We start from the raw sequence: 24,507 nt of genomic DNA, 5'->3' as shown, positions 1-24,507 counted from the left end.
GTCCTGCACTGCCAAGCTGTAATTTCCCCCTTGCTTCTGGCAGGAACTGGCTTTTATGAAACCAATTCCTGTTACATCCATTGGGTGTTAACCCTTTACTTCTTTGTGCAGATGTCAGAATGCCTATCTAGCACCCTCTGCAGGCTAGTCTGACGTTGCCCTGCTACAGAAAGCATTGAAATCAATAGGCTCTAATTTCAGCATGTTGCACATGCAAATTTTGTGAGCGCAAATACATGCTTGCTGAAACAGCTTCATATTACCACCACTCCATGTCTGATACCTTGTGTAATGATTCTCGTATAGCTCTAAGGGCGGATTCAGACGAGCGCGGTTTTCTCGCCCTCGTACTGTGATAAGCATGGCCGTATAATACGTAGCCACTGAGATCAATAGGGCTGTACGCACGTAGTACGCGGTAAAATAGAGCATACTGCGATTTTTTTTTTTTTTGTCTTATGCGTATTGACACGCAGTGCCGTATACACATATGCAGGATCAGCAAAATCCATTGACTCCATTTACTGTGTATCTCGTGGCCGTGCAACGCACACGTAATACACGGTGAAGAAGCCCCTGTAGACATGAGGTCCAATGTGTGATGCTAAAAGCTCATTGATTTCTCCGGGCCGCTCACAGCTGTGTTCTTTATTATTACACATGTGATAAAGAATTGCAGCATGTCCTATTTTATTGCATGTTGCGTACTAATATAGACTATGAAGATCTAACATATGCAGCAAATACGCATGTTAGATGTATGTTTGCAGTGTACTACGTATTTTACATGTGACTGAGCCCTCAGGGAAAAAACATATTAGATGTTTGTTTTTTAACCTCAATAAGGGAGATGGAACAATAACTCCACAGCGCCACCTATTGGAAGGCAGCAATAGCTAAAGTAAATGTTAGACTCTTTATACAAGCCTTGTAACAATGACTGTGAATTGAAAGTCGGAGCCCATGAAACAGCTGTCTGTGCATGGGCTCTGTTACAAGGCTTGCATAAAGAGTAGAGATGAGCGAGCGTACTCGGAAAAGCACCACTCGCTCGAGTAATTTGCTTTATCCGAGTATCGCTGTGCTCGTCCCTGAAGATTCGGGTGCCGCTGCGGCTGACAGGTGAGTCGCAACGGGGAGCAGGGGAGAGCGGGCGGGAGAGAGGGAGAGAAAGATCTCCCCTCCGTTCCTCCCCGCTCTTCCCCGCAGCTCCCCACTCCGTGCCGGCACCCGAATCTTCAGGGACGAGCACAGCGATACTCGGATAAAGCAAATTACTCGAGCGAGTAGTGCTTTTCCGAGTACGCTCGCTCATCCCTAATAAAGAGTATAAAATTTGCTTTAGGGATTGCTGCCTTCCAATAGGTGGCGCTGTGGAGGTATTATTCCATCTCCCTTATTTGCATATTACCCAGAGGAGCATGAATGGCCTTTTAAGTCTCCTCCCTCACCGTCTAGGTGCTCTCCCTAAGGAGAAAAGATAGTGTTTTATAACCTAGATATAGCGTGCCGCAGTGCTGGAACATAAAAACGCGTATAAAACGGTATTTAGCATGATGGAGAGCAGGAGCCTCCACACCTCACACTGTGGTCTTAGGGTTAATCACGGTCTCCTAATGGGACCAAACAAAACCACTGATATCAATGGATTAGTTTTCACTAGCGATATTGTCGCCTGTTAATTGTACGTCCGAGAAAACCCCGGACGTCCCCTCCCTTACCCGGAACACGGTGTTAACTACTTTTCCGCAGTTTTTTTTTTCAAACTCCTGCATGATGGCGCAGAGTTTGAATGGGGGTTTCAGATGAGCGTACATGCGCAGCTACATTCGCTGCTACGGATTGTAATTGCGCATGAACGAAGTTGGGAGATGGCAAGAAGCCGGCTGATACACATGTGACAGCGAACAATACTGTCATTTTGGCGATTGACAGGCTCACATTTTACACCCTTCCTGTGGAGTAGAATGGCAATTAAATGGCTCGTTATGTCCGTCCGTTTTCTCTTCCCTCCGTTGTCCGCAGTGTAACTCCCTCCCCCTCCGTTCTTGTAAACTTCTATGGCAGCTTTCTGCGTAACACGGACAAAGATAGAGCAAGTCATAACTTTTCTCACACGCAGGTTTTGTACACTATAAACTCGCTCGTTTGGACGCATCCATTAAAATCAGCGCCTTCACTTTGTCGCGTTATACCACGAGATTTTCACGTACAAAAATCCGTTTGTCTGTTTAAGTGATCCGTGCAGTCCTGTCCTATAAGTTAGTGAGCAGACACAATACTATCTGCGGGGCGGATGGCGTGGACGCTCGGTGCTGGGGTACGCTGGGGCGGTGTGTGTGCGTGTGTGCGTGTGTGCGTGCGTGTTCTCGCCTACGACCTGAAGGTTGCAAGTTCAATCCCCGCATGAATCAGCTAGCCAGCTCAAGGTTGACTCAGCCTTCCATCCTTCTGAGGTCGGTAAAATGAGAACCCAGCTTGGTGGGGGGTAATAAGTAATAATTACCTGAAAGCGCTGCGGAATAAGTTGGCACTATACAAATACCATGATTTGATTTGATTTGTATGTGTGTGTATATATATATATATGTATGTGTGTGTGTGTGTGTGTGTGTATATATATGTATGTGTGTGTGTGTGTGTGTATATATATATATATATATATATATACACACAGCCGTAGTACAATGTAGATGAGTGCTGCTGGCTGCAGTCTCGCCTCCCTCCTGTCTGCGCTCTCCTCCTCCCTCCTCTCCTCCCATCTCCTGAGCGCTCCGTCCCGCTGACATCCTCCAGAAGTGTTTTGGTGGCTGGATGCTTGTCCTTCGCTCTGGGAGCCATCTGGCAATGCTGAGGACATGGAGGTGACAGGCGCGGAGCGAGCGCACGGCGTTATAGGAGACGCCGAATCTGGAAGACTGTACAAGAGAGGGAAGCTGCTGGGGAAGGTAAGTGTCCTAACACTTACTGTCAGAGGACGGACCGGGCTGCGGTCGCTTCTGCGTTCGAAGCTTAGTCGCAGATCCGGGACAAAATAACAAAAAAAAAAAGTTCGGCAAAACGGCAGAGACCGAGCGGATACGATTACAGTCTGTGGCGTCCGTGCGGTTCCGTTATAAGTCCCATCCGTTGGTTCAGGGGATCCGTCTTTCCGGCTCCCATAGCATGGAGCCCCGCCGTAGGTGTGAAGCGCCCTCTTATGCGAACGCCTCGGTGTGCCGGGTTGTTTGCATCGTCAGCGACTTACCTGCTGACATCCCCCGTCCGCTGGGGGCTTCTATAGAAAAGCTCAAGATTTTGGGTTAAAACCCATTTCTTCAGTGAATTGCGTACTTTGTATGACGAGCTGCTTAGATGTTGGTTGTATTACATTCCTGAGCCTGAAGGGTTAATGTGTTATAAGGTGACGGATCGCCTTAAAATGTTAATTGGCGCCTTGAAGAAGCATGTGAGCTGACAATCAGGTTCTGGGAGGAAGTTGTTGGCTGGGATGCCTCCGTCCTGACAGGTATGAAGGGTCACGTGTCGTTACTGTCACCCTCTGTCCCCGCAGGGCGCCTTCGGCAGGTGCTACAAGTGCACAGATGTGTCCAGCGGCCAGGTCTTCGCCATCAAGATGATCTCTCACACCCGGAAAATCGTGATCCAGCAGCGAGGAGGGGTGCGGACCGCCGCTTGCAGGCATTAACTACTTCATCCCCATGGAGGCATTGCAGGAATCTGCTGTTATTGTGCTTCCCTTGGCTGCCCATCAGACCTAGCAGATAAGCTTACAGCGTAGTGCTCTCACTGCTATATATATATATATATATATATATACGCCCAGCAATAGTGCCCAGCAGCAACCTGCGGCATCCGCGCCAATGTCCGTCATCACATGCAATTGTGTGCATCTATTTTTCAGGTAGAGAAAGAGATTGAGCTCCACAGCCAACTGAAGCACAGGAACATCGTGAGGTTTTACCACCACTTCCACGACCAGAAGTACATGTACCTGGTGATGGAGTACTGCCGCCACAAGGTGCGTCACTGACTGCGTGGCGTCCCCCCTGTATATGATGCTTCAACCCACAAAATGCAAGTGACATTTTTTAATGGCTAATTCTTATTAAAAAAAAACAAGTTCCTGCCACCGTTCTGTCTGGCTCTTAATTTCGGATCACACAGATGTACAGGGGGTGTCCAAAAATATGGAAACACTGTATGAAATGCATGGGTTTGTAATCATTAGCACTGAGCTGCCCTTTTGACCCCTGTTTGGCTGTGAGTTTTCCCACCAAATTTGTGTTTACTTCACCTCTTGCCCTGCTCTGGGTGGTTTTGGGAGCCGGCTGGTAACAGCAGCTGAGTGGCTCCAACCCCCAACCAATAGAACCTTGTTGCTCGTGCAGATGTCATATTACCTCCCCATCGGTCTCTACACGTCTTATTGAAATATGATTTATGAAATATTAAATCCCATGTAATTTAAGGCATGCATTTTGTACTGTTTCCATATTTTTGTCCACCCCCTGTAAATGACTGAAATAACAAGGCAATTGATGTAGCGCCTACTGTTGGCAGCCACAGATATTGCTAAACAAATACATAGTTTATTATCCTCTTGCATATTTATGCACCTCTCATAGACTTCTATGGGGGCCTTCACTGTACAAAACACAGAGATATATAAAAGGTCCTACATATTACCACACGCGCAAAACACGTCCATTGACATAAATGGATTCTATTCTCTGTGTTCTGCGGAGAAACGGTCACGTGAAGAAGACCCAACACACAGTACTGACTCAAGCATGTGTGTATTACACGCGTTGTCTTACGCATATACATACGTTCAATCCATAGCCTATCTACGTAATACGTGCCAAGATAGGACACATTCATGTATTGTGTGTGCGGCACAAGAACAGTATACGGGATATTGGTACTGCCTATGGTTATATACGAGCCTTTAAGAGGCACCAAGGCGTAATGTGGGATTTAGCTAGCAGGAAGCCGTCCGATCGTGTCTAATGCTGGCCCTACATGGAGGATTTTAATTGGCTGATCCGTGGGGTTACTTGCATCATGAAGCCACAAACAACATGGCGGACTGAAAATGGCCGCTGAGGAAACCATTTATATAAAAGAGCAGAGGGGATTTGTGCAAAGTGGCAAACGGTCGCCCGAATGCCAACCACTTGTGTGTTCAGCCAACCACGGACGAAAGAATCCAACCAGCCAGACCACGTTTTTGTCGGCCGTCGCAAGCCGATGTTTATGTATAACGTTCAAACAACGGTTCACTGAAATAGCCAAAACTGCCTGTTTCATCCAAAATTGCTGTTTCTCCTCCATGTTTATACAACTAAACAAACAATACCATGCGGTGTCCATATAAATAACCATGCAGTGCCCCAGAAATAGTACCGCAAAAGTGCCCAGCGCATAAATAATACCGCCAGACAATATTCATGTAACCTTTAGGTCCAACTAATAAACTTTAGCCAGAAAACTTACTCTGCAATCATTTGGCACACGGGCGGGTCGGATCCCGCATGCCCAGCCGGCATCTGTGCGTACCTGTCTTTTCTGTTCTCTGTACTACGGATGTTCCGCAGGGTAAGCCATCGCTCATGCGCAGTACAGATTCTTTGCTGAGCGATGACGCGGAATCCGCAACCTTTCCGCAATGTCATTGTGTAAGCATCGCGGATCGGACGGCTTCCATTGACTTCTATGGAAGCCATCCACGCAGAATCTGTGCAAAAATAGACCATGCTGGGATTTTTCCTTCGCAAGCGGAAAATTGCAATTGATTTCTGCTCGTGTTTAGGAAAAACCAATTTTCACAGCATGTTATGGAAGGTATTTGCTGCGGACTCTGGAGGCGGACGCCCGCTCTGGATTCCGCAATGCAAATCTGCCCGTGTGCAGCGGCCTTAACCCTTTCCAATCCACTGTCTGACGTCTAAAGACATTCTAATTGAAGGCTGTACAGCTCAGACATCGGCTGCTCTGTTGTCGAGGGCCTCTCCGGCATGTGACATACTGCAGTACTGGCTCTAGCCAGCAGATGGCGCCATTGTATAATGGCAGAAAGAGAAAGCCCCCCTAGGAAACTCTGAATCCAAAATTGGATTGCAAAGGGTTAAAGGGGTTTTCCCATGAATTGCTTCACAGCTACTCTGTCCTTCCCGTTTGCTTCTGAGCAGGACATGTGACTGCCACCGCCAATCACTAGTCACAACAGTGAGTGACCTTCTATAGCCAATGATTGGCTGCAGCAGTCACATGTGCCCGTTGGCAGCAACAAGGAATGATGGAATGGCCATCAAAGTACCGTAATTGGAAACCCATTTAAGAGACAATGGAATAAAGGCGTGGACAGATGATTCCTCTGAAACAGCGGTTGTAACAAACAGCACCCCAAAGCTCTCCACCTGCTATCTCAGTGATTTATCAGACTCCTATCGACCTCGTTTGTTTAGTCATTTCCTAATGAGTTTCTATGTACCCTGTCCCATATGAAATAAATGAAATGCTCTCCGCTGCATTCATTGCAAGTTAAAGGGGTTGTCAGAGTTAAAACATTTATGAGACCGCTTCCTTATTGTAGAAACATAATCAAGAGTTCATACCTACCTCTCCCTGCAAGTCCCCCGGGTGCTTCTGGGTCTTCTGTGCCGTCCCCTTAACATGCTGCTGCAACCAATGACAGAGCAGAGTGATGATCACCGAGCTCTGTCATTGGCTGCAGCAGCCTGTTTACGGGGTGTTATATGCTGAATGTAGCTTGTAAACAATGTGTCAGAGGAGCCCATGAGCCACCGGTGAGGAACTTGAGGTGAGTATGAGCTTTTTATTACGTGTCTGCCATAGGGGTGCAGTTTCACATAAACATTTTAACTGGGACAATCCCTTTAAAGGCTTTGTCAACATTTGCAACCAAATCATTTTTTATTACTTCCTTTTTATTTTAGATGATTTAAATTAAAACAAACATGTGTGTCCTTAAAGGGGTTGTAAACTATTGATAGTTTATAGTATCGATGGCCAATCCTGAGGATAACTGCAGGGGTCCACCGTCCTGGTGCACTTCTTCACTTAGCTGATTTTTACAGGGCACAGACAGCTCCATTCCTACTGTAGTGGCCACAATTAGTATTACAGGCATTAAAGTGTATACGCACTATGCCTGTAATACCGAGTCTAGCCACTGCAGTGAGAATGGAGCTGTCTACTTCCTGCAGATATCTGCTTGGTGCATGAACACACTGGCCTGGCAAACAACTGATTGTCAGGGATCCCAAGCGGTGGACTCCTTTTGATCTACTATCGATGGCCTTTCCTAAGGATAGACCATTAATAGTTTACAACTGGACAACCCTTTAAAAACTTGTGGACACCTTTGGGAAGCAATTTCTTTTCACTTAAATGCATGTCTTTTGGGCTGACAATCGTTTGTCCATTTGGGGAGCAGGAAAACAGCACCCCCTGTCCGAACGGTTCTGTCTTATGACTGAACCATGCAGTGCCGAAGGGCTATAATGGGACCCATCTGATTTCCGTCTAGCAGTCCGGCATTTTTCTGGAATTTTCAGGATGAAATAGTGCTGCTTGCTGCGAGTCCATCCTGTTTTCTAGTGGAAATCAACGATGGAGGTTCCAATGCTGATGTGAATGAACCCCAAAACCTGAACTCCAGGCAGATGTTGCCCAGATTTGTACCCGATGCTGGAATGAATACCAATAATCCACCATACAAATAATGCTAAGGTTTCTGCAAAGCGATTTATTTAAAGGCGCAGGCCAAGTAGATCATGTAGTGTGACCGTATTCTCGATGCATACTCTTTATTCTCGGGGGTCACTTTTCTTTGTTTTCCTTCTGCAGTCTCTTGCTCACATCTTAAGGGTACGGAAACTCCTGACAGAACCGGAGGTGCGATACTACATGAAGCAGATATCTCAAGGGGTTCAGTTCTTGCACCATCACGGCATCATCCACCGGGACCTGAAGCTGAGTGAGTAGTGCCTTCTTCTCCTCTCATTGTGCACATTAGACGGTGCCAGGCTGGCAGATCTATTCTGTAGCAGCCAGAAGGTCAGCGGGTATCTCTCCAAAGTATTCAGTCACAGTCTGGCTCCAGGAATAGGACATTCCACACACAGACATCATAAACCTGGCACCTCTCAGCATACTCTACATGCAAGACAACCTAGATCTCCTGACATGATCCTCATCTTTGTACCTCTCAGTCTGTACAATCGGCATGTCATGCTTTAGCTGTTCTTACGTCGGCTCCGCTCACAACTTCATTCATTACCAGCTTGGCATTAAATCCGAGCCCTTCACGTGACGCAAAGTCGAGCTCTTCCAAGGTTTCTTCACTAGCCGAGGCATATCATGTGTGAAGCCGCTCAGCGCCCTGCTGCCCTGTACCTTACATAACGCCAATGTCCATGTGCCATGTGAGCTCAGTTCTGACCCACTCAGATATACTTGGGGTTGTGGATTCATTTTCTAGTCCTTTTCTCAGTTTGTGTGATGTTGTTCCATGGATCCACCACTGACACTGGGTTGAGGGACAGACAGACACTCCTGTCACAATTGATGATAACACAGCTCCTGTCACACAGGTATAACAGAGGAGGTCACAGCTCATCCTCCTCACTGTATACTTATGGCTTGTAGCTTATTTAGGTGAATATAGAAGGTAATGATAATTAAACTGCCACCCCGACAGACAAAAATAATAAAGTCTTAACTAATCGTGGGCTGATGCATCATGGGATTGATTGCAAAAAATCTTACCATCAGGATGGTGCCAACAGGGGGCCGCACTGCAGGGAAGTGACTAAAATACACAGAAGAGACCTCCAGAGTGTGACAGGCAATCAGGTGAGGGGGCAGGGGTGGAAGAATGTGTTTTTGCTGCAACATATAACATATCACATGATGGGTACATCATTATTTGCTCTGAGATGATGTACTGACCCCTCCTTTGAGCAGTAGAAGGCAACATTTGACAGCCATGGGCAAACGTGTTTTAAGTGACTTTGACCGCGGGGAGATTGTTGGTGCTTGGAAGAATGGTGCCAGTGTTTCTGAAACATTCTGAATCCCAGTATGAAGAATGTGCCAAGACTGGGTGAACCATGGACAGACATCTGATAGAAGATCACACAGCTGCGGGCCACATGTGCTTGATTCTGCAGGCAAACCTCGCGTGGCATGTCTGGTATCTCAGCAACGACATGCCACAGTGGACCAAGTGACCCAGCAGTACAACAGCGGGAAGGTTGGACAAATTTCCACAATGACCATGCAGCATACTTTGCATAGACTGGAATTCAATAGCCAAAGATCGTGTGTTAACTATCTTTCCGTAACCCAGCATCACCCAGAGGAAGGGACGGTGGTGTCACTCATGACGATGAAGCAGAAGAAACCAGGTAACCAAGTCTCCGGTCGCCCACACTTTAATAACCTGACCGCTGTGACAAGGGCCTACAACTAATCCCTGCCATCTTGTAGGCTAGGGCCGCTCCTCAGATGCTGCACCTGTTAGCTGACCATCTGTACCCATATCTTCAGGAAGTCTTTCCCAACCGCAGTGGCATCTTTCATCACCACAATACCCCGTGTCATCGAGCTTGGATCATTAGGAGTGGTTGGAAGAACACAACGATGAATTCTCTACACTGCCTAGGTTCCCGGAACTCGCAGGACTGTAACCCTATTGAATATGTTTGGGATATGCTGAAAGGGCAGTGACATCTGTTGCCACTTATCTGCAAAATATGCACCAAATGATGGAGCTGCTGCAGCGGGCATGGGTACAGCTAGGTAACAGATTCTACATGGTGGTGAGCATCCTCTGTACTCAACTGTGCTTGCCAAAAAAGCTGGACCAACCCACTACTGTTCCTAATGCAGTGATTGTGCAGTGCACATATACACACTGGTACATACATATCTCTATGGAACAGGGATAGCTGCATTTCATAGAACAACGGGGTGTTACCATCCCTGTGGAATCTTCTAACAAATCCTGACAATGTCTAATCAGGGCTGGCAATGTCAGACTGTTTCGGCACACAACCTATAGACAAGAGAAGGGTAAGGTTAAGTTGCCAACTTTTTCATACATTCCAAGACAAATTAATCGAGGAATGACATAATACAAAGTTCTTAAAAAATTTGGTTCAGTAATGTTTTTTTAATGGGGAAGTAAAACTAAAACCGACTTCTAAGAGAAGATACAGCACAGTTATAGTCAGAAAGCTCATAGAACAGTAGAGATGGAAGGGTCATCGGGTCCAACCCCCTGCTCACTGCAGGATTCACTAAATCATCCCAGACAGATATTTGTCCAGCCTTTGTTTGAACACTTCCATTGAAGGAGAACTCACCACCTCCCGTGGCAACCTGTTCCACTCATTGATCCCCCTCACTGTCTAATATCTAATCTGTGTCTCCTCCCTTTCAGTTTCATCCCATTGCTTCTAGTCTTTTCTTGTGCAGATGAGAATAGGGCTGATCCTTCGTACATATTAGGGAAAAAATCTGTTGTCTTGAACCCATCATCCACTTCCGATGACAAATTTGTTAACGTCATTACATGTCTCTCATCACCATTTTGTACAGTGAGAGCTTAGTGATATTAGTTGTGTATGTAGATGTCCTCTAATTTAGCTTTTTTTCTCACAATGATTTATGTCTGACATCCAAACAAAATGTTGTTTTACATAAAGCCTGTATAAGCCCATGGCACGCATCACTCCAGAACCTATGTGAAGGGTATCGGCCCCTTTAAACTCAATAACCTGTTGCATCTCCTTCAGAAGTCATAATCAAACAGCTTCCAGCTGACTTCAGTCTTTCACATAACTGCTCTCTGTACTATTTCTTTAATTTAGGATTAGATTAGAGTCCATGAACTGCTTGCTTCTAGTCCTGCCACATCATCTCTGTCAGGTTCAAGTTGGACCTCAGACTAAACCAATCCAAAACTTTTTGATTTCTTGTCAAGCGTTGACATGTAGACTTGCATCAGTGGTCTGGCACAGATCTTAGCACAGTGGAGAATTCATGGTTCCTTTTAATGATGGCAAGTTGCTTAAACATAGAACATCCCCACACTATCACATTATGACCACAGTGTTTGACCATTGATGATCAGTAATGGGACCTACGAGAATAATAGAATTCACCAGGCCGTATAGCAAAGTCAGGAAAGAGCCATATCCAACATAACTGCAAGCAGATGTTGATTTATGTGTTTCCAGTTCAATGTATCACTAGCTTTATTGACCCGTATGTCAGAAACTCCTATAGTATCTGCTGCAGGCAGAAAGAGTTATACATTGCATGCTAAGGCTTTGTGTCTGCTCAGTGACATTCCAGCATTTGAGGCTCTAGGGACCGTACCACACGCTGAGGTTGCTATCCTTGTAGTCAAGTTCATGTTGGGACCTAAAGATCTAAACATCTCAATGTCTTAGAGGTTTAATGGAGTTACATTGGCTTGAAGGGTTGGCTTAACCTCGTGTGGCGCAGAGTGTTATGGCAGCAGAAATGCAGTCCTAAGCTCTCACTCATGACCTGAAGGTTGAGAGTTCAAACCCAAACCCTGCATGGTCCAGGTAGCCGGCTCAGCCTTCCATCCTACCTAGGTTGGTAAAATGAGTACTAGAATGACTGGGGAAAGCAATGGTAGTCTGCCCGCACCTGAGAAATCATTCATGACTCGGTGCTTGCACCAGGGGACTTTACCTTACCTCAACCTCTTAGATGTCATATCATACAGGGTGATAGCTATTCATTTGAATAGGAATGACTGACTGTAGGAGATCTGAGTCCTACAGATGAACATGGTGTGATGTAGACCTTTACAGCTTCTTCCATTATCCATGTAGTTCTATATGGACATGTGCAACCAAGTCATGGTTATACAATTTTGGAAATTACCGAAAATGGTCTAATCTGTTTCAACCGCATAAGGATTATCACTAATCGGTGTGTGGGACCTGGACTTGCTATTTAAGGCCCTTAGCGCTGACCCACCTGTCAGAGGATCAACCTTATCGTGTATGGACACCCTTAAACGATTTCACATAAGCGATATTCCCCAAGTGCACATACAGTATACCAATGGTTTCGAAGATACTGAGGGCCCTGTGAGAAAGTACTTGTGGTCTGAGATGCAACTGTGTGCTTTTGACTTTAGTTTCATGACCTGAAACAATTAGTTGATGTAAAATAAACCAAGAATCAAATCATTAAGTCTAGATGAATTCAGTGGAGATCTAAATGGGAAATTGCAGACAGGTTTAATATGTCTGACGAGCTTAATATGTCTTGGGTCATGTTGGCATGTCTGCTACCGCTATGTTTAACCATCAATATAAATTATACACAATGTTGATGATAGTGTTACCTTAAATAAATGAAACTGAGAAGAGGTGCCGAAAATAAAGTGTTCTTAGAATTAGAAATAGAGCGGCTCGTCCTCCATATACCCCTTCGGTGAACCTCCACCTCTTTGTGCTCTCCTCCAGACATGTCAGAAATTCTACTAGATACAAATATACAACTCAGACGCAGTCGCAGCGCTGCTTTTATCCGGAGCTTCAGAGAAACACATGCCATCTCCTCTAATAATATCCAATGGCTCGGCAGAGCAAGTTCAGTAAGCAGCCTCTCTTAAAGGGCTTTTCCAGGTTTCCATACAAAAATCTTAATCCTTACATTCTCAAAAGTTCTGCCACATTTGAACAGACTTTGTATTTCGCTGCGCTGCAGTTTATCAGACTTGTGTTTGCAGGCTGGGAAATCTTCAGTAACAACACCCTGACACAATGTAGCGCATTGCCAAGGCTGCACACAGTTTTCTCCACTTCTCAGCTGTTTACTGGACTAGGTCTGTCCAATTTTTAACCCTTTTGTGTAAGCAAGAATGCTTTCATTTGGTGACCGCAAACACAGTAAGTAACGACATGTATTCGAAAGCTTCATCACTTTTCGTTCTACAATGATTTAAGCCTTCTTACTCTTTCAGATAACTTTTCAGAAAAAGTGCTTCTGTATGGAAATAATGAATCTCTCTATGGCTTGTGTCATGAATTTTGTATGCATCATCTCTGATTCCTTGAACTGGTGTTCATGGACTAGCTGCTATAATCCTTCCATACAATGCACACAGAAAATAGAGAAGATCCTGCCCCTCTGTCACATACACTCATAAACTGAGTAGCAGCGTGGAAGACATTACAGAGAAGTACCGAGCAGTGTAGATGTGATTCCAGTAGCTCTAAGACAGTTAAACATTTACTATTGGCTGCAGCAGTGTCTCTCTTTTTTTCTCTCACTGGGCTTCTCCTCCCACTCCTCTCCATGGACTACAATGTGTAGAATATAAGCTGATTTGTCAGTGTGTTGATGGGTTTAAGCAGTTTTTTGCAGGACGAGTAAACATTTTAGGGAAGAGAAGGAAGAGAAAAGGAGCTTAATAAGTGGATAAAGAAGCATTTCTCTCTAATACCATATATTTAAAAGTTGTTTTAAATATTTGACTTTAAAATACAGGAACATGAGCAAGTGCGGAAAATAAGTGGTTAAAATATTTAACAACATCCAATTACAAATATATATATATATATTGCAAAATACACAGACTAAAAAAAGACACCCAGTGTGCCCATAACCTTTGCCACTGATATAGATGCATTAGTGTCATGTACGGTAAAGATATTGCCAGTCATGGTAATCTGGTGGGCTTGTCCTTCACAGGAAGATCACAGATGCATTATTTTACTTACTTTTTACAGACAAGAAAGGCAAAAAAGTTCTCTCTTTTTATGGACTTTGCAGGAAGTTATGAACTTTTTCAACCTTTTCAGCCACGACTAAAAGCTGGGTTGACTGTATTTAACCATGGGGTGGCGCTGTTTAATAGAAAAAAGCATAATTTCAATAGTGTGGCTGCAGCATACCAATCACATAAGATACCTTGTATGCATCGCCCAGAATTGGGGTATCAAGTCTCATCATTTAGTTTAACACTTTGTTCTCCATTATGTCCTTTTAGGTAATTTTTTCATTGCTAAGAACATGGTTGTAAAGATCGGGGACCTGGGATTGGCCACAACTGTGGAGCAGTGTGAAAAAATCCTCGGGTAAGGACAGATGTCGTAGAGCTTGCTGGACGCTGTATGTCAACTTCCCATTTGTCTGACTGGTGTCCTTTTTCTGGCAGCGTCATATGCGGCACCCCAAACTACCTATCTCCGGAGGTTCTGGCCAAGGACGGTCACTCCTTTAAATCAGACATCTGGGCTCTTGGATGTATAATGTAAGAGACGCTTAACAAATCTCCAGATTATCTGTGTTTGTTGTACAACTACAACTCCCATTATGCTGTGCTACTTGTAAGCCATGAATGATGCTAATTATCATGGCATGATGGGAATTTTAGTTTTGCAATACTGCACACTGGTCTCCATGAGGCGACGGGTCACAGCCGGGTGGGCAATTATTTGTGCCTCTCTTCTGCCTTCTGATATTAGGTAGAGCATTCATTTTACCGTACCCAACATTACCAAAACGGGGGATATAGTCCTCAGATACACAGTGCCAGCTCATACTCCTCACTAGTAAATGACATTTCAAGGGCATAGTATAGTGATTACATTTTGCTAGGTTGCGATGCACCTATGCTTCACATATTGGACAAGGTTTTGGTCAGACTTTGAGTATTTGCATTTAGTTTTCCTACAGTTGCAAGGACCTTATGATAGATGTGACAATATGCAATCCCATTGACAATGGCCATAGCAGCATTAAGCTTCAGTACATGGAGGTAGCCTATGCACATACAGGGGGTGGACAAAAATATGGAAACGCCTTACGACATACATGGGATTTTAATCATTAGCACTGATCTGCCCTTTTGATCCCTGCTTGGCTAGAAGCTTTCCTGCCAAATTTGTCTTTACTTCACCTCTTGCCCTGCTCTGGGTGGTTTTGGAAGCCAGCTGGTAACAGCAGCTGAGCGGTTCAAGCCCCTGACCAATAGAACCTTGATGCTTGGGCAGATGTTCACTTCCATCTGTCAGCATCTGTGTCATATTACCTCCACTTAAGTTACATGGGAGTATAAATAATATTTCAATAAAACATGTAGAGACCGATTTTTAGAGCATGCATTTCAGAGGTGTTTCCATATTTTTGGCCACCCCATGTACTTTATCAATAGTTTGTTTTTGGCTTTGTTTTTACCACTACTGGAACGACACCTTATCATCTTAGTGTCCTACTTTTTACATTTATAACCAGGTACACAATGCTTTGCGGATACTCACCTTTCAGAGCTCGCTCGCAAAAAGAGATGTATTACTTTATCCGTGAAGGCTTCTTCCCCGTGCCATCTTACGTATCGCTCACTGGGAGGAGGCTGATCATCTCTTTGCTTGCAAGCTGCCCCGCTAGTCGGCCTTGTATAGAGGACATCATTGCGCATGAATTCTTCACCCAGGTACAGACCGGCTGTGTTGTACAGTGATGGGAATGTACATAATGGAACACGTGAAGCTGCCGCTCCATGATTCTCTTATTTTCTTGCTTGTAGGGATTTACACCGGAGAAGCTATCCTCAGCGACGTGCCACACTGCGCCAACCTTCTCCTTTTCCCTCCACCTCACCAGGTTCTTCAGAAAGGCAGCCAAAGTATTGTACAGAGGGGTCTTCCAGAAGTCCTTCTGCTCAGGTGCAGAGTTATTGTAAACTTTAAAGTACTTGTGGATGAAAGTTCTTCCTGCGGCCGTTGCGATGGGCTCGCTCTCTAGCTTCTATTCTTGGTTTAGCAAGAAGAGGTTGCACTCACATGAAACCTTAGAAAGCTACCATCTAATAAGTGTGGATATACAGGGGTGGACAAAAATATGGAAACATCATACAAAATGAATGTCTTAAATTACATGGGAATATAAATCATATTTCAAGAAGACATGTAGCGACCGGTTTTAAGTGCAGGTAATCCAATAGATAAAGATGAGAGCAGCAGTCAGTAGGTGCAATATAATATCCCAATATTTATTCCTCTGCGACACAATAAATGGACAACGTTTCGACCCAGTAAAGGGCTTTGTCAAGCAAAAGGTAATATAGTGGAGGTAATATGACACAGATGCTGCCAGGCAGAAGTGAACATCTGCTGGAGCAACAACACTCCATTGGTCAGGGGTTGGAGCCACTCAGCTGCTGTTACCATCTAGCTTCTAAAACCACCCAGAGCAGGGCAAGAGGTGAAGTAAACACAAATTTGGTGGGAAAGCTCTCAGCCAAACAGGGGTCAAAAATGCAGCTCAGTGCTAATGATTAAAATCTCATGCATTTCGTACGGTGTTTCCATATTTTTGTCCACCCCCTGTACAATGTTTGCACATTTATGTAATCATATTAGATGGGGCTTTCTCCAGTCAGGGTATACAGTTGCAAAAAAAAGGAAGTGAACTGGATTACCTGGATTTCTGCATTGATTGCTAATGAAATGTACCCTGGCAGAGTATCACCGCCACATTGTGCAGCTTCAGGGAGGAGACAAAACTTCACAAGGTGCACAACTTACAAGTACTGATTGTGTTGTATAGTTTTTATTTTATTCTACTTTCTTGCATTTTAGTTTCTTGATATGTCTAATACAACAGCCTATCTATTCTAGATTTTCTGGGAATCCGCTACTTTATTTGTTGGGTCTGTTGTTCTCTAGACGTAGTGGGTCATTTTGTATCATCTTTAACCCCTTCCCTCCCCATGATGTAAGGGTACGTCATGGGTGCGGAGTACTTCCCGCAAAATGACGTACCCTTACGTCATAGGGATAGCGCGAGATCATGACAGATCTTGCGCTTTCCGGCAACGGGAGTCAGCTGTCAGTCATAGCCGCCAGATACCGGCGTCCTGTATTGCCAAAGCCTCTGGTCACTGTATATGCGATAAGGCATGGCAGGACAAAAGTCCTGCCATGCCTTATCACAGCGATCATCAGTGCTGTGCTTTAAGTCCCCCAGAGGGACACAAATGGTGTAAAAAAAAGATAAGAAAAATGTACAAAAAAGAAAAATGTAAAAAAAAAATGTAAAAAAAACCTTTTTAAGTTCCCGCCGTTGGGGTTATACTTCTGATCGGACAGGCCCGCATGACGCCGGAGTTCAGTGTTATAACTGTTTGACAATTGTTCATATTTCTGCAGACTTTGTGGAAGAGGATGCGCAGAAGAGCTCCATGATCATGGCGACAGAGAGCCTGGTGTCGCTGGGCACAGATCAAATGTGTGAGGTACGACCGGAGAAACAGCGAGGTTCCTGGGCCTCGGGCGGCGATGCACACAGTAATGTCTCTGAACGGGTCCAGTGGAGAACATATCACGACGTCCGTCTGCTTAGCAAGTGTGCTGGAGTGAAATGCACCAACTTATTAGGATGTTGGCACCTCTTAATACACTAGGTGCATCTCTGACCTCCTCTGTAGGCGCAGATTTGCACTATAGGGGTTGCTGATCTGCGATTATTCTTATTGCCAGATTTGAATCAGGAAGGAATTTTTTTTTTCCCTTAAATGGGAAAACTTGTCTTCTACCTTATTGGCGTTGTTTGCCTTCCTCTGGATCAACATCGGGGGTAACAGGCTGAACCGGATGGTCGGGGGGCTTTTTTGGCATTACTATTACTATGAATGATGCCAATTTCTCGCGAAAATTCTAGTAAATTTGCTGGGCTGTGGGAGGCTGTTCCATGTTGAATTAACTCCTGATCCCTTCTTCGACAGGATGACAAAGGAGAAGAAACAGTAAGAGTATGTGATGAATCCTTGAAGATTCTGATGAAAGGCTGGATGAGCCGCAGGAGCAGGTCGGCCTCCCAGAGTGAGCTGCAGTCTTACCCATTGGATAAACATAACCCGTTTAGGACCGCCATTCACCGCGTCCTTCAGTATAATTAGCCCCCTGCACCGCTGCACATCCTGTATGTCCACCTTGGCGGGTCTTTCTTTTTAGAATTTATGGTAAAGGTGTGAAGGGCCAATGAGGTCACATTATTAACTATTTCTCAGTTCTAGTCTGTAAATGTTGTTTATACTTGGGTCAATTATCTAACTACACTCATTGTCCAAACCCACCCCCATAGAAGGAGTATATATGTGTATTAGCCACAAGGAGGCCTAAAGAGTGGCCTTTTGGCCACCATACGGTCTGCATACTTCAGTATGCCACAAACAAAGCATGGAATAGCGCAGTAGATTATATTATTACATCCCTCATACTATATGTAAAGTTGGCAGCCTATGGGCGCAGCTATGGCATCCATCACAGGCATCCATAAAGCATGAACTTTTCAACAGTTTTTGGTAACACATCCTTGACCCATATTCCACCAGGCATCCCTCACCTCTAGGGTGTAACGGCATCTGATTAACACATGCATCATCAAAAGCTGTTGAAAAACTCCTGATGCCCCCCCCCCCCCAGATCGAGAGATGCCCCCTTCGTGTGTCGCCCCATGGGTTTTTTTTTTTTTCAGTTTTAGAGTTTTGTTTTTGCGTTTTACTTCTTGTTTTTTTGGTTTTTTTAACTGTTTGTGTTTTTATTGCTTCTAAGCATTCATCAATTCTATACAATTGCTTACAAAGTAGTCATCAACATTGAAGGATTTCTTTGCCTGCAGTGTTATTCGCCTCGCTCTCGTCGATAGACAATATATTACATCATCAAATCATCGGTCTGGAGGGGGAACAAATGCTTTTTAAGAAGTGACATGTCACCAGGACATCTACGCCTTGTGGGGCATCCGTCATAGCCTTCCCAGCATATACATTGAGGCAATAACACAATTGGGCTCATTCACTATTTCTGGAGGCATTTATGCCAGTAAGCTGTAAGTGAACAAAGGCGTGGCCGAAATTCCAGCAGATTATCACGAAATACGCCAAAAGTTTGGCAAAAATTTTGGCATAACCTAAGCCAACTAATTGGTGGTCTAAACTTAGACTGGAGGTTCATAAGATGCGACAGATTCGTCATACAGCAAAACTACTGTGATAAAACGGGCATATTTTAAGACGGTCTAATTAAGCTTGCAGTGTCCTTCTATTAGACATATTAGTAAATGAGCCCAGTGTGAACATATTGCTAATACTCTCTGGCAGTTGTCGATTCCCATTTACAGACCCCAAGAAATGGGCCTTCAATGTCATGCATTTAGTTGTATAGAAAAGTCTGGTCACGTTCTATCGTCGGGGCGCCACGCCGCACTCGCTGCACCACCAGGTTGTATCTCGGTCGGGACAACAATGTGGCCAAGAGTCCCGCCGTGACGCAGGTCTGTGCAGCTGGCTAATGGATTAGGTGGATGGTTTGTGTTCAGTGGCTGGAAGTTGTTAATGTCCATCAGCAATGAACATCCAATGGACACTGACTTGCATCATGGCGGAGCTACGAGCGGAACTGTACCGCAATGGTGTTCTGCAGATAGAAGACATCACCTAATGTACAAGGATCTCTACATTGTAGCAAGTTCATTGCATCGTTCTCAGAGCCAAGGAAAAGCTCAGGGAATTTTTTCTCTTTTTGATTTTCTTGCAGAGCAGAGAGGGGCTTCAGGGGAAAGAATGGCGGACGGCTTGACTGTAATATTAGAAGACTGTCTTCACAACATTGTGCCAGGTGAAAAAAAAAAATGTACTTGGAAGTATTTTTTGCTCAGCTTGTACCACACTTAATTTCTGTTGACCTCTGACCTCTATAGAGTCCGGTGTAGTACGGAGAACATATTCTCGGTTATTAGAGGACGGAGCAACGTTGTTCTGATTCTTTTAAAGTTATGCAAATAAGGGAGATGGAATAATACCTCTGCAGTGCCACCTACTGGAAGGCAGCATTCCTTCAAGCCAAAGTTAGACTCTTTATACAAGCCTTGAAGTTATGGCACACTACGACAAGACAGGCGCAGATTCCCATCACATTGCATTGGCTTAGAGCTCTCTCACATGAGCGTTTTCTACCGCGTACGACGTGTGGGTTTTGCATGTGTAATACGCGGTAACTAACTTTACATTACTGTGAATGGTGCGTCACACACACAGCGCGCAAAAAAGAATGTGACATGCACACCAAGATACCATATGGGGATTTGTCGTGCAGTGGACACGTGTGTGGTAGGCGCAGAAGCAAGCTCATGTGATAGAGCCCTAACGTGATATTTACAGATCAAGGCTGGGCTCAGAAGGGCATAATGATCTGCCCGTGGCGCACACGGTACGCAATCACATTGTGTACCTGCTGCACCCCGCTAATCGCCATGGAGCGTATGCGTGTGTAATATTTGCCAAGATGCTGCACTTTTATTGCAATTGGTGTGAGCTGCAACAGGCCCACCGATGGGAGATTGGTGCAGTGTGCCCTGTGTGCGGATTACGCAATACCAACCCGCTCGTGTGAGACAGTCCCAACTCTACTAGCAAAGTAAAATTCCAAACCTGTGTCTTCTGGTTCATTTACTTTCTTGCGTTCTTTTGTCAGGTGACTTGGATGCCAACGTTCAGGTCTCTTGTCCCATTCTGTGGGTCACCAAGTGGGTGGACTATTCTAACAAATACGGCTTTGGCTACCAGCTCTCCGACAACTGTACCGGAGTGCTGCTGAGCGACGGGACGCACGCCGTCCTCTCCCCACACTTGCAGTAAGTAACGCAGCGCCATTTTACTTCTAACATAGCAATCATTTTACTTGCATTATATTCTTTTCACCTTCGCGCCTTTCAGAAAAGTCTGTTACTCAACCAGCTCACAAGAGCACATCACATTCCCCGAATGGAGCCCACCATGCAAGCTGGACGTCAAGCTGAGGATACTGAGGTTCTTCTCCCAGTACATGAAAGAAAACATCTTAGAGGTGAGGAAACGGTTAAAGCCAGACCGATCACAAAGTGCAAGAAACGGAAACAATTAGCACAAAAAGTTACAGCAGAAATCTAAAAAAGACTGCGGTGCGATGAGCGTGGAGAGGAGGCCACGGGTCGGAGTAGGCCGAGAATCTATGATGAGGTTCAGATCTCACACCAATATGAATGCCATGCTTTTGAACTCAAGAGCGATTTTCTTTTTCCCGCGCCGTGAGCTGCACGCCAGGGCGATGCCACGCAAGGTTTACCATTAAAAACAAAGGGAAAAACTCCACGATCCTTAACCGCAGCTGCCAGCCACGCCGGAGGATCGCCATTTCCCCGAAGTGATGCAAGGAATATCGCACATTGGCGAGCGCGATATCAGGCTGAGCTACATGGCCCAATATCGCTCTCGTCCAATACCAGCAAAGTGACGCCACTTTATCTAACAGCTGGGAGGGGGTACAGGATGAGGAAGGTCATTGTGCCAGTCAGTGCCAGTCCCAGCAAACATTATGGGGCTTATTACTCACTTACCATCAGAAACCCGTCTCACAATCTTTGCACCACATTTACTTGCTTTTAGACAATTTTATACAGTTTTACCGTATTTTTTTCGCTAAAAACGACGCGGTTGTGTGAATGGGCGAGAAAAAGCCGGCTGTGATTGCAGAAAAACTCCCATTTAGGCGCTTATACGGAGCAGGCGTGAAAACGTAAAAATGCCATCGCCGTATATCCGCCTGTGGGAAAGAGCCCTGACAGCCGGTTCACCTGCTGCAGTTTTGTAATGGTTTTTACAGCAGTTTTCCAAACCCGACATATGTGAATAGGCCCCAACACTGTGAGGCCTCACCTGAACGCAGCGCTAAACTCACTAGAGGCGGATGGCTGCTGGGTGAAGGAAGCGATGGGAAAAGGAGACATAAGGCTCTAGTTCAGCATTATAAGTCTTTCCGGAGATTTCTGATGATCGATGGATTTCCGCGCTGCAGCGTATTTTTTTTCCGATACGCAGCAGCCGCCCGTGTGCGTGGCAGATCGTGGCAATTCTTCATTCATGCGATTTTATGTCGCGTACAGGTGACCAGAAACATGTATACGGCCGTGTGAAAGAGGCCGAAGGGAGATATTCCAACGGGGTTCCCTGCAGATTGCAGGCAGAGGTCCGCTGATTGGCGCATGAACTTGTGGGGTCAGTCACTATAGTGCGCCCCGGTGCCACCGTCAGCGCTCTCTGCCCGGGTCTTGCAGCCTCAGCAGTAATTATTAGTTCTTGTCACTGATCTAGACATGTCGCTCCCTCCGCAGGGTGGAGATCTCCGAGGGGCTCCCAGCCTCTCTGCCAGGACCTTGTGTCTGCTGCACTTCTTAAAGACAGACCAGGCGCTCTTAATGTTGTTCAGTAACGGGACTTTACAGGTAATTATGTTTAATCAATCACAAGCTGAATGGCTTTAGATATTGGCCGTCCATATGCAGCAAGCAGCCGCCGGATCGCTCCCGGAGCACACGGCGGTGCCTGGAGCCTCATGGAAATGCACAGAAAGTTTAACGGGACACATTTCCCATCCCTGCTCCCCCTCACCTGATTGGCTGTCAAACTCTGGAGGTCTCCTCTGCATATTGCAGCCACTTCCCTGCAGTGCAGCCCCCTGTCTGATGCTTATTAGGCCCCATCTTGAGAGTGAAATTCTCAATTTACTTTCATATCTATCCCATGATGCATCAGCACAGCTATACCATTTCTTCCTGCAGGAGGAGGGGGGGGGCTGCAATAAGCTTCACCTAAATAAGCTACAGAGCATAAGTACACAGTCAGGAGGATGAGCTGTTATCTCCTCCATTATACCTGTGTGACAGGAGCCATGTGATCATCACCAGTAACTGTGACAGGAGATTCTATGCCCCCCTGCAGGCAGGTCTTGTGGTAGATGTATGTAGCAGCATCACACAGTGAAAGTGACTAGGGAATAGATCTATAACCCCAAGTAGATGTGAGCGGTTGAGAACTGAGATCACATGACCATCTGACGAAAAAGAGGCCAGAAGCCTCAGAGAGAGAAAAGTAACTACTTAAAGTAACACTAGCTCACTTATATATACTGGGGGGATGCTACATAATGAATGGAGTGGCCCTTTAGGCCGCCTGCAGACGAGCCGGTCGGATCCGGCGGCGAGAATTCCCGCCGTGGGACCCGACCCGAGCGCCTGCAGAGACGAGCGCTTATTCACCCGTGCCCGGCGGCCCCGGCTCTTTTATGTGCAGGCTGCCGAGCAGTCGGCGCATGCGCAGACCGGAGCCGGCGGCCGGCTGAGTGACGTTTCTGTGCGAGGCTCTGCGAACCCCGCACAAAAATAGGACATGCCGCGGGTTTGTTCACCGCGCGAAATTTCGCGCACCCAAACCGCGGCCGTCTGCATAGGAGTGCGTATTGTAATGCACTCCTATGCAGGCTTTCAGTGGCGGAAATCCCGCGGGAAATACCGCCGCGGGATTTCCGCCCGTGTGCAGGCGACCTTAATTTGATATTTACTATGATAATGTAATAATAATCTACCTTATTTATTTTGACAGGTGAATTTTTACCACGATCGCACCAAGATTATCCTAAGCAAAGGCCAGCAGGGTTATCTGCTGAGCTTCATCGACCAAGAGAGGCAGAGCTGCACTTTGCTTCTGTCGGCGCTGCGGAGCAGTTGTCCTCCATTTATAATCCAACGCTTAGAATACGCTCTATTGATGCTGAAGAGCCTGTGACAAGATGAACAAGTCCGCAGCGGCACTCGGAAGACACGTCTGTGCACGTTTCAGTTACAATGGAGTGATGACTGTTCTACAGAAAAGTCGTATTGTAACGTGTGGGTGGAAGCAAGTGAAGGAGGCGCTGGTGCCGGTTGTTGGCGCTGTGTACCATCGGTCAGTAGGAGAAGGCTTGGTCAGGTGGGGTATCAGATGGCGGCCAGGGAGTAAAGAAGAAGAAGTTCTGTGATGTCCGGTTCAGTGAAACGCATCATTTCTGGTGGTTTTAGAATGTGAAAAGTAAGCAGTAGAGTCCAACGGAGGGAGGTCTTCATGTGTATGTGAGGAGATGTGCAGCATTACAGCAATGAGGAGACCAGCTGTAGGCTAAAAATGGGCATAAAATGGTGAATAAAAACACAAAATCTGTTGTTGGTTGTATTGGGGGACGTGCGTTCAGTCATCTGGCTATTGCGTTCTCAGGGGCACAAAAACCGTCAAAGTCTGAACGGTCCCCGGCTACATGACAGAAGAATTGGCCCTACTTTACAGTCTATTACTGATGTAGGCCCATAACCTGTAAAGTGTTCTACTATACAAGTATCGAGGGTCATGCCCGCTTGTGGGAAACCCCATAGGAGTCTCTTCAGTAACGATTTCACTGCATTTCAATCATTTTATCTTTGCATGTGAATTTTTATTAAAGATGTGTTCCTCAATATCAACGAGAACCTTCCTGAGCTATTCCCACCAACGCTGTGTGTGACCCCCTGTCTGCTTATCACCCACCATAACCAATAATCACAGCTCTAGTAGGGCCGTGTTCACACAAGCAACCC

At 45.7% G+C, this 24,507-nt stretch overlaps 1 protein-coding gene across 1 annotated transcript; it reads left to right on the top strand.

The window, feature by feature from the left end:
* Nucleotides 1-2,771: 2,771 nt before the first annotated feature.
* PLK5 (polo like kinase 5 (inactive)) lies at nucleotides 2,772-24,387 on the top strand. The gene is made up of 15 exons (XM_066604692.1): nucleotides 2,772-2,948; nucleotides 3,554-3,661; nucleotides 3,905-4,021; nucleotides 7,876-8,005; nucleotides 14,075-14,162; nucleotides 14,243-14,338; nucleotides 15,322-15,520; nucleotides 15,614-15,752; nucleotides 17,238-17,323; nucleotides 17,813-17,909; nucleotides 19,626-19,706; nucleotides 20,562-20,721; nucleotides 20,804-20,933; nucleotides 22,237-22,347; nucleotides 23,504-24,387. The coding sequence occupies exons 1-15, from the start codon at nucleotides 2,859-2,861 to the stop codon at nucleotides 23,684-23,686; spliced, it is 1,815 nt and encodes a 604-aa protein (XP_066460789.1). The 5' UTR covers nucleotides 2,772-2,858; the 3' UTR covers nucleotides 23,687-24,387.
* The last annotated feature ends 120 nt before the right edge of the window (nucleotides 24,388-24,507 follow it).

This window comes from Eleutherodactylus coqui, chromosome 5, assembly GCF_035609145.1.
Source record: "Eleutherodactylus coqui strain aEleCoq1 chromosome 5, aEleCoq1.hap1, whole genome shotgun sequence".
In the NCBI taxonomy this organism is placed as follows: domain Eukaryota; kingdom Metazoa; phylum Chordata; class Amphibia; order Anura; family Eleutherodactylidae; genus Eleutherodactylus; species Eleutherodactylus coqui.
Note: the sequence above shows the minus strand (reverse complement) of the source record. Positions and strands in the feature narration are given on the sequence as shown.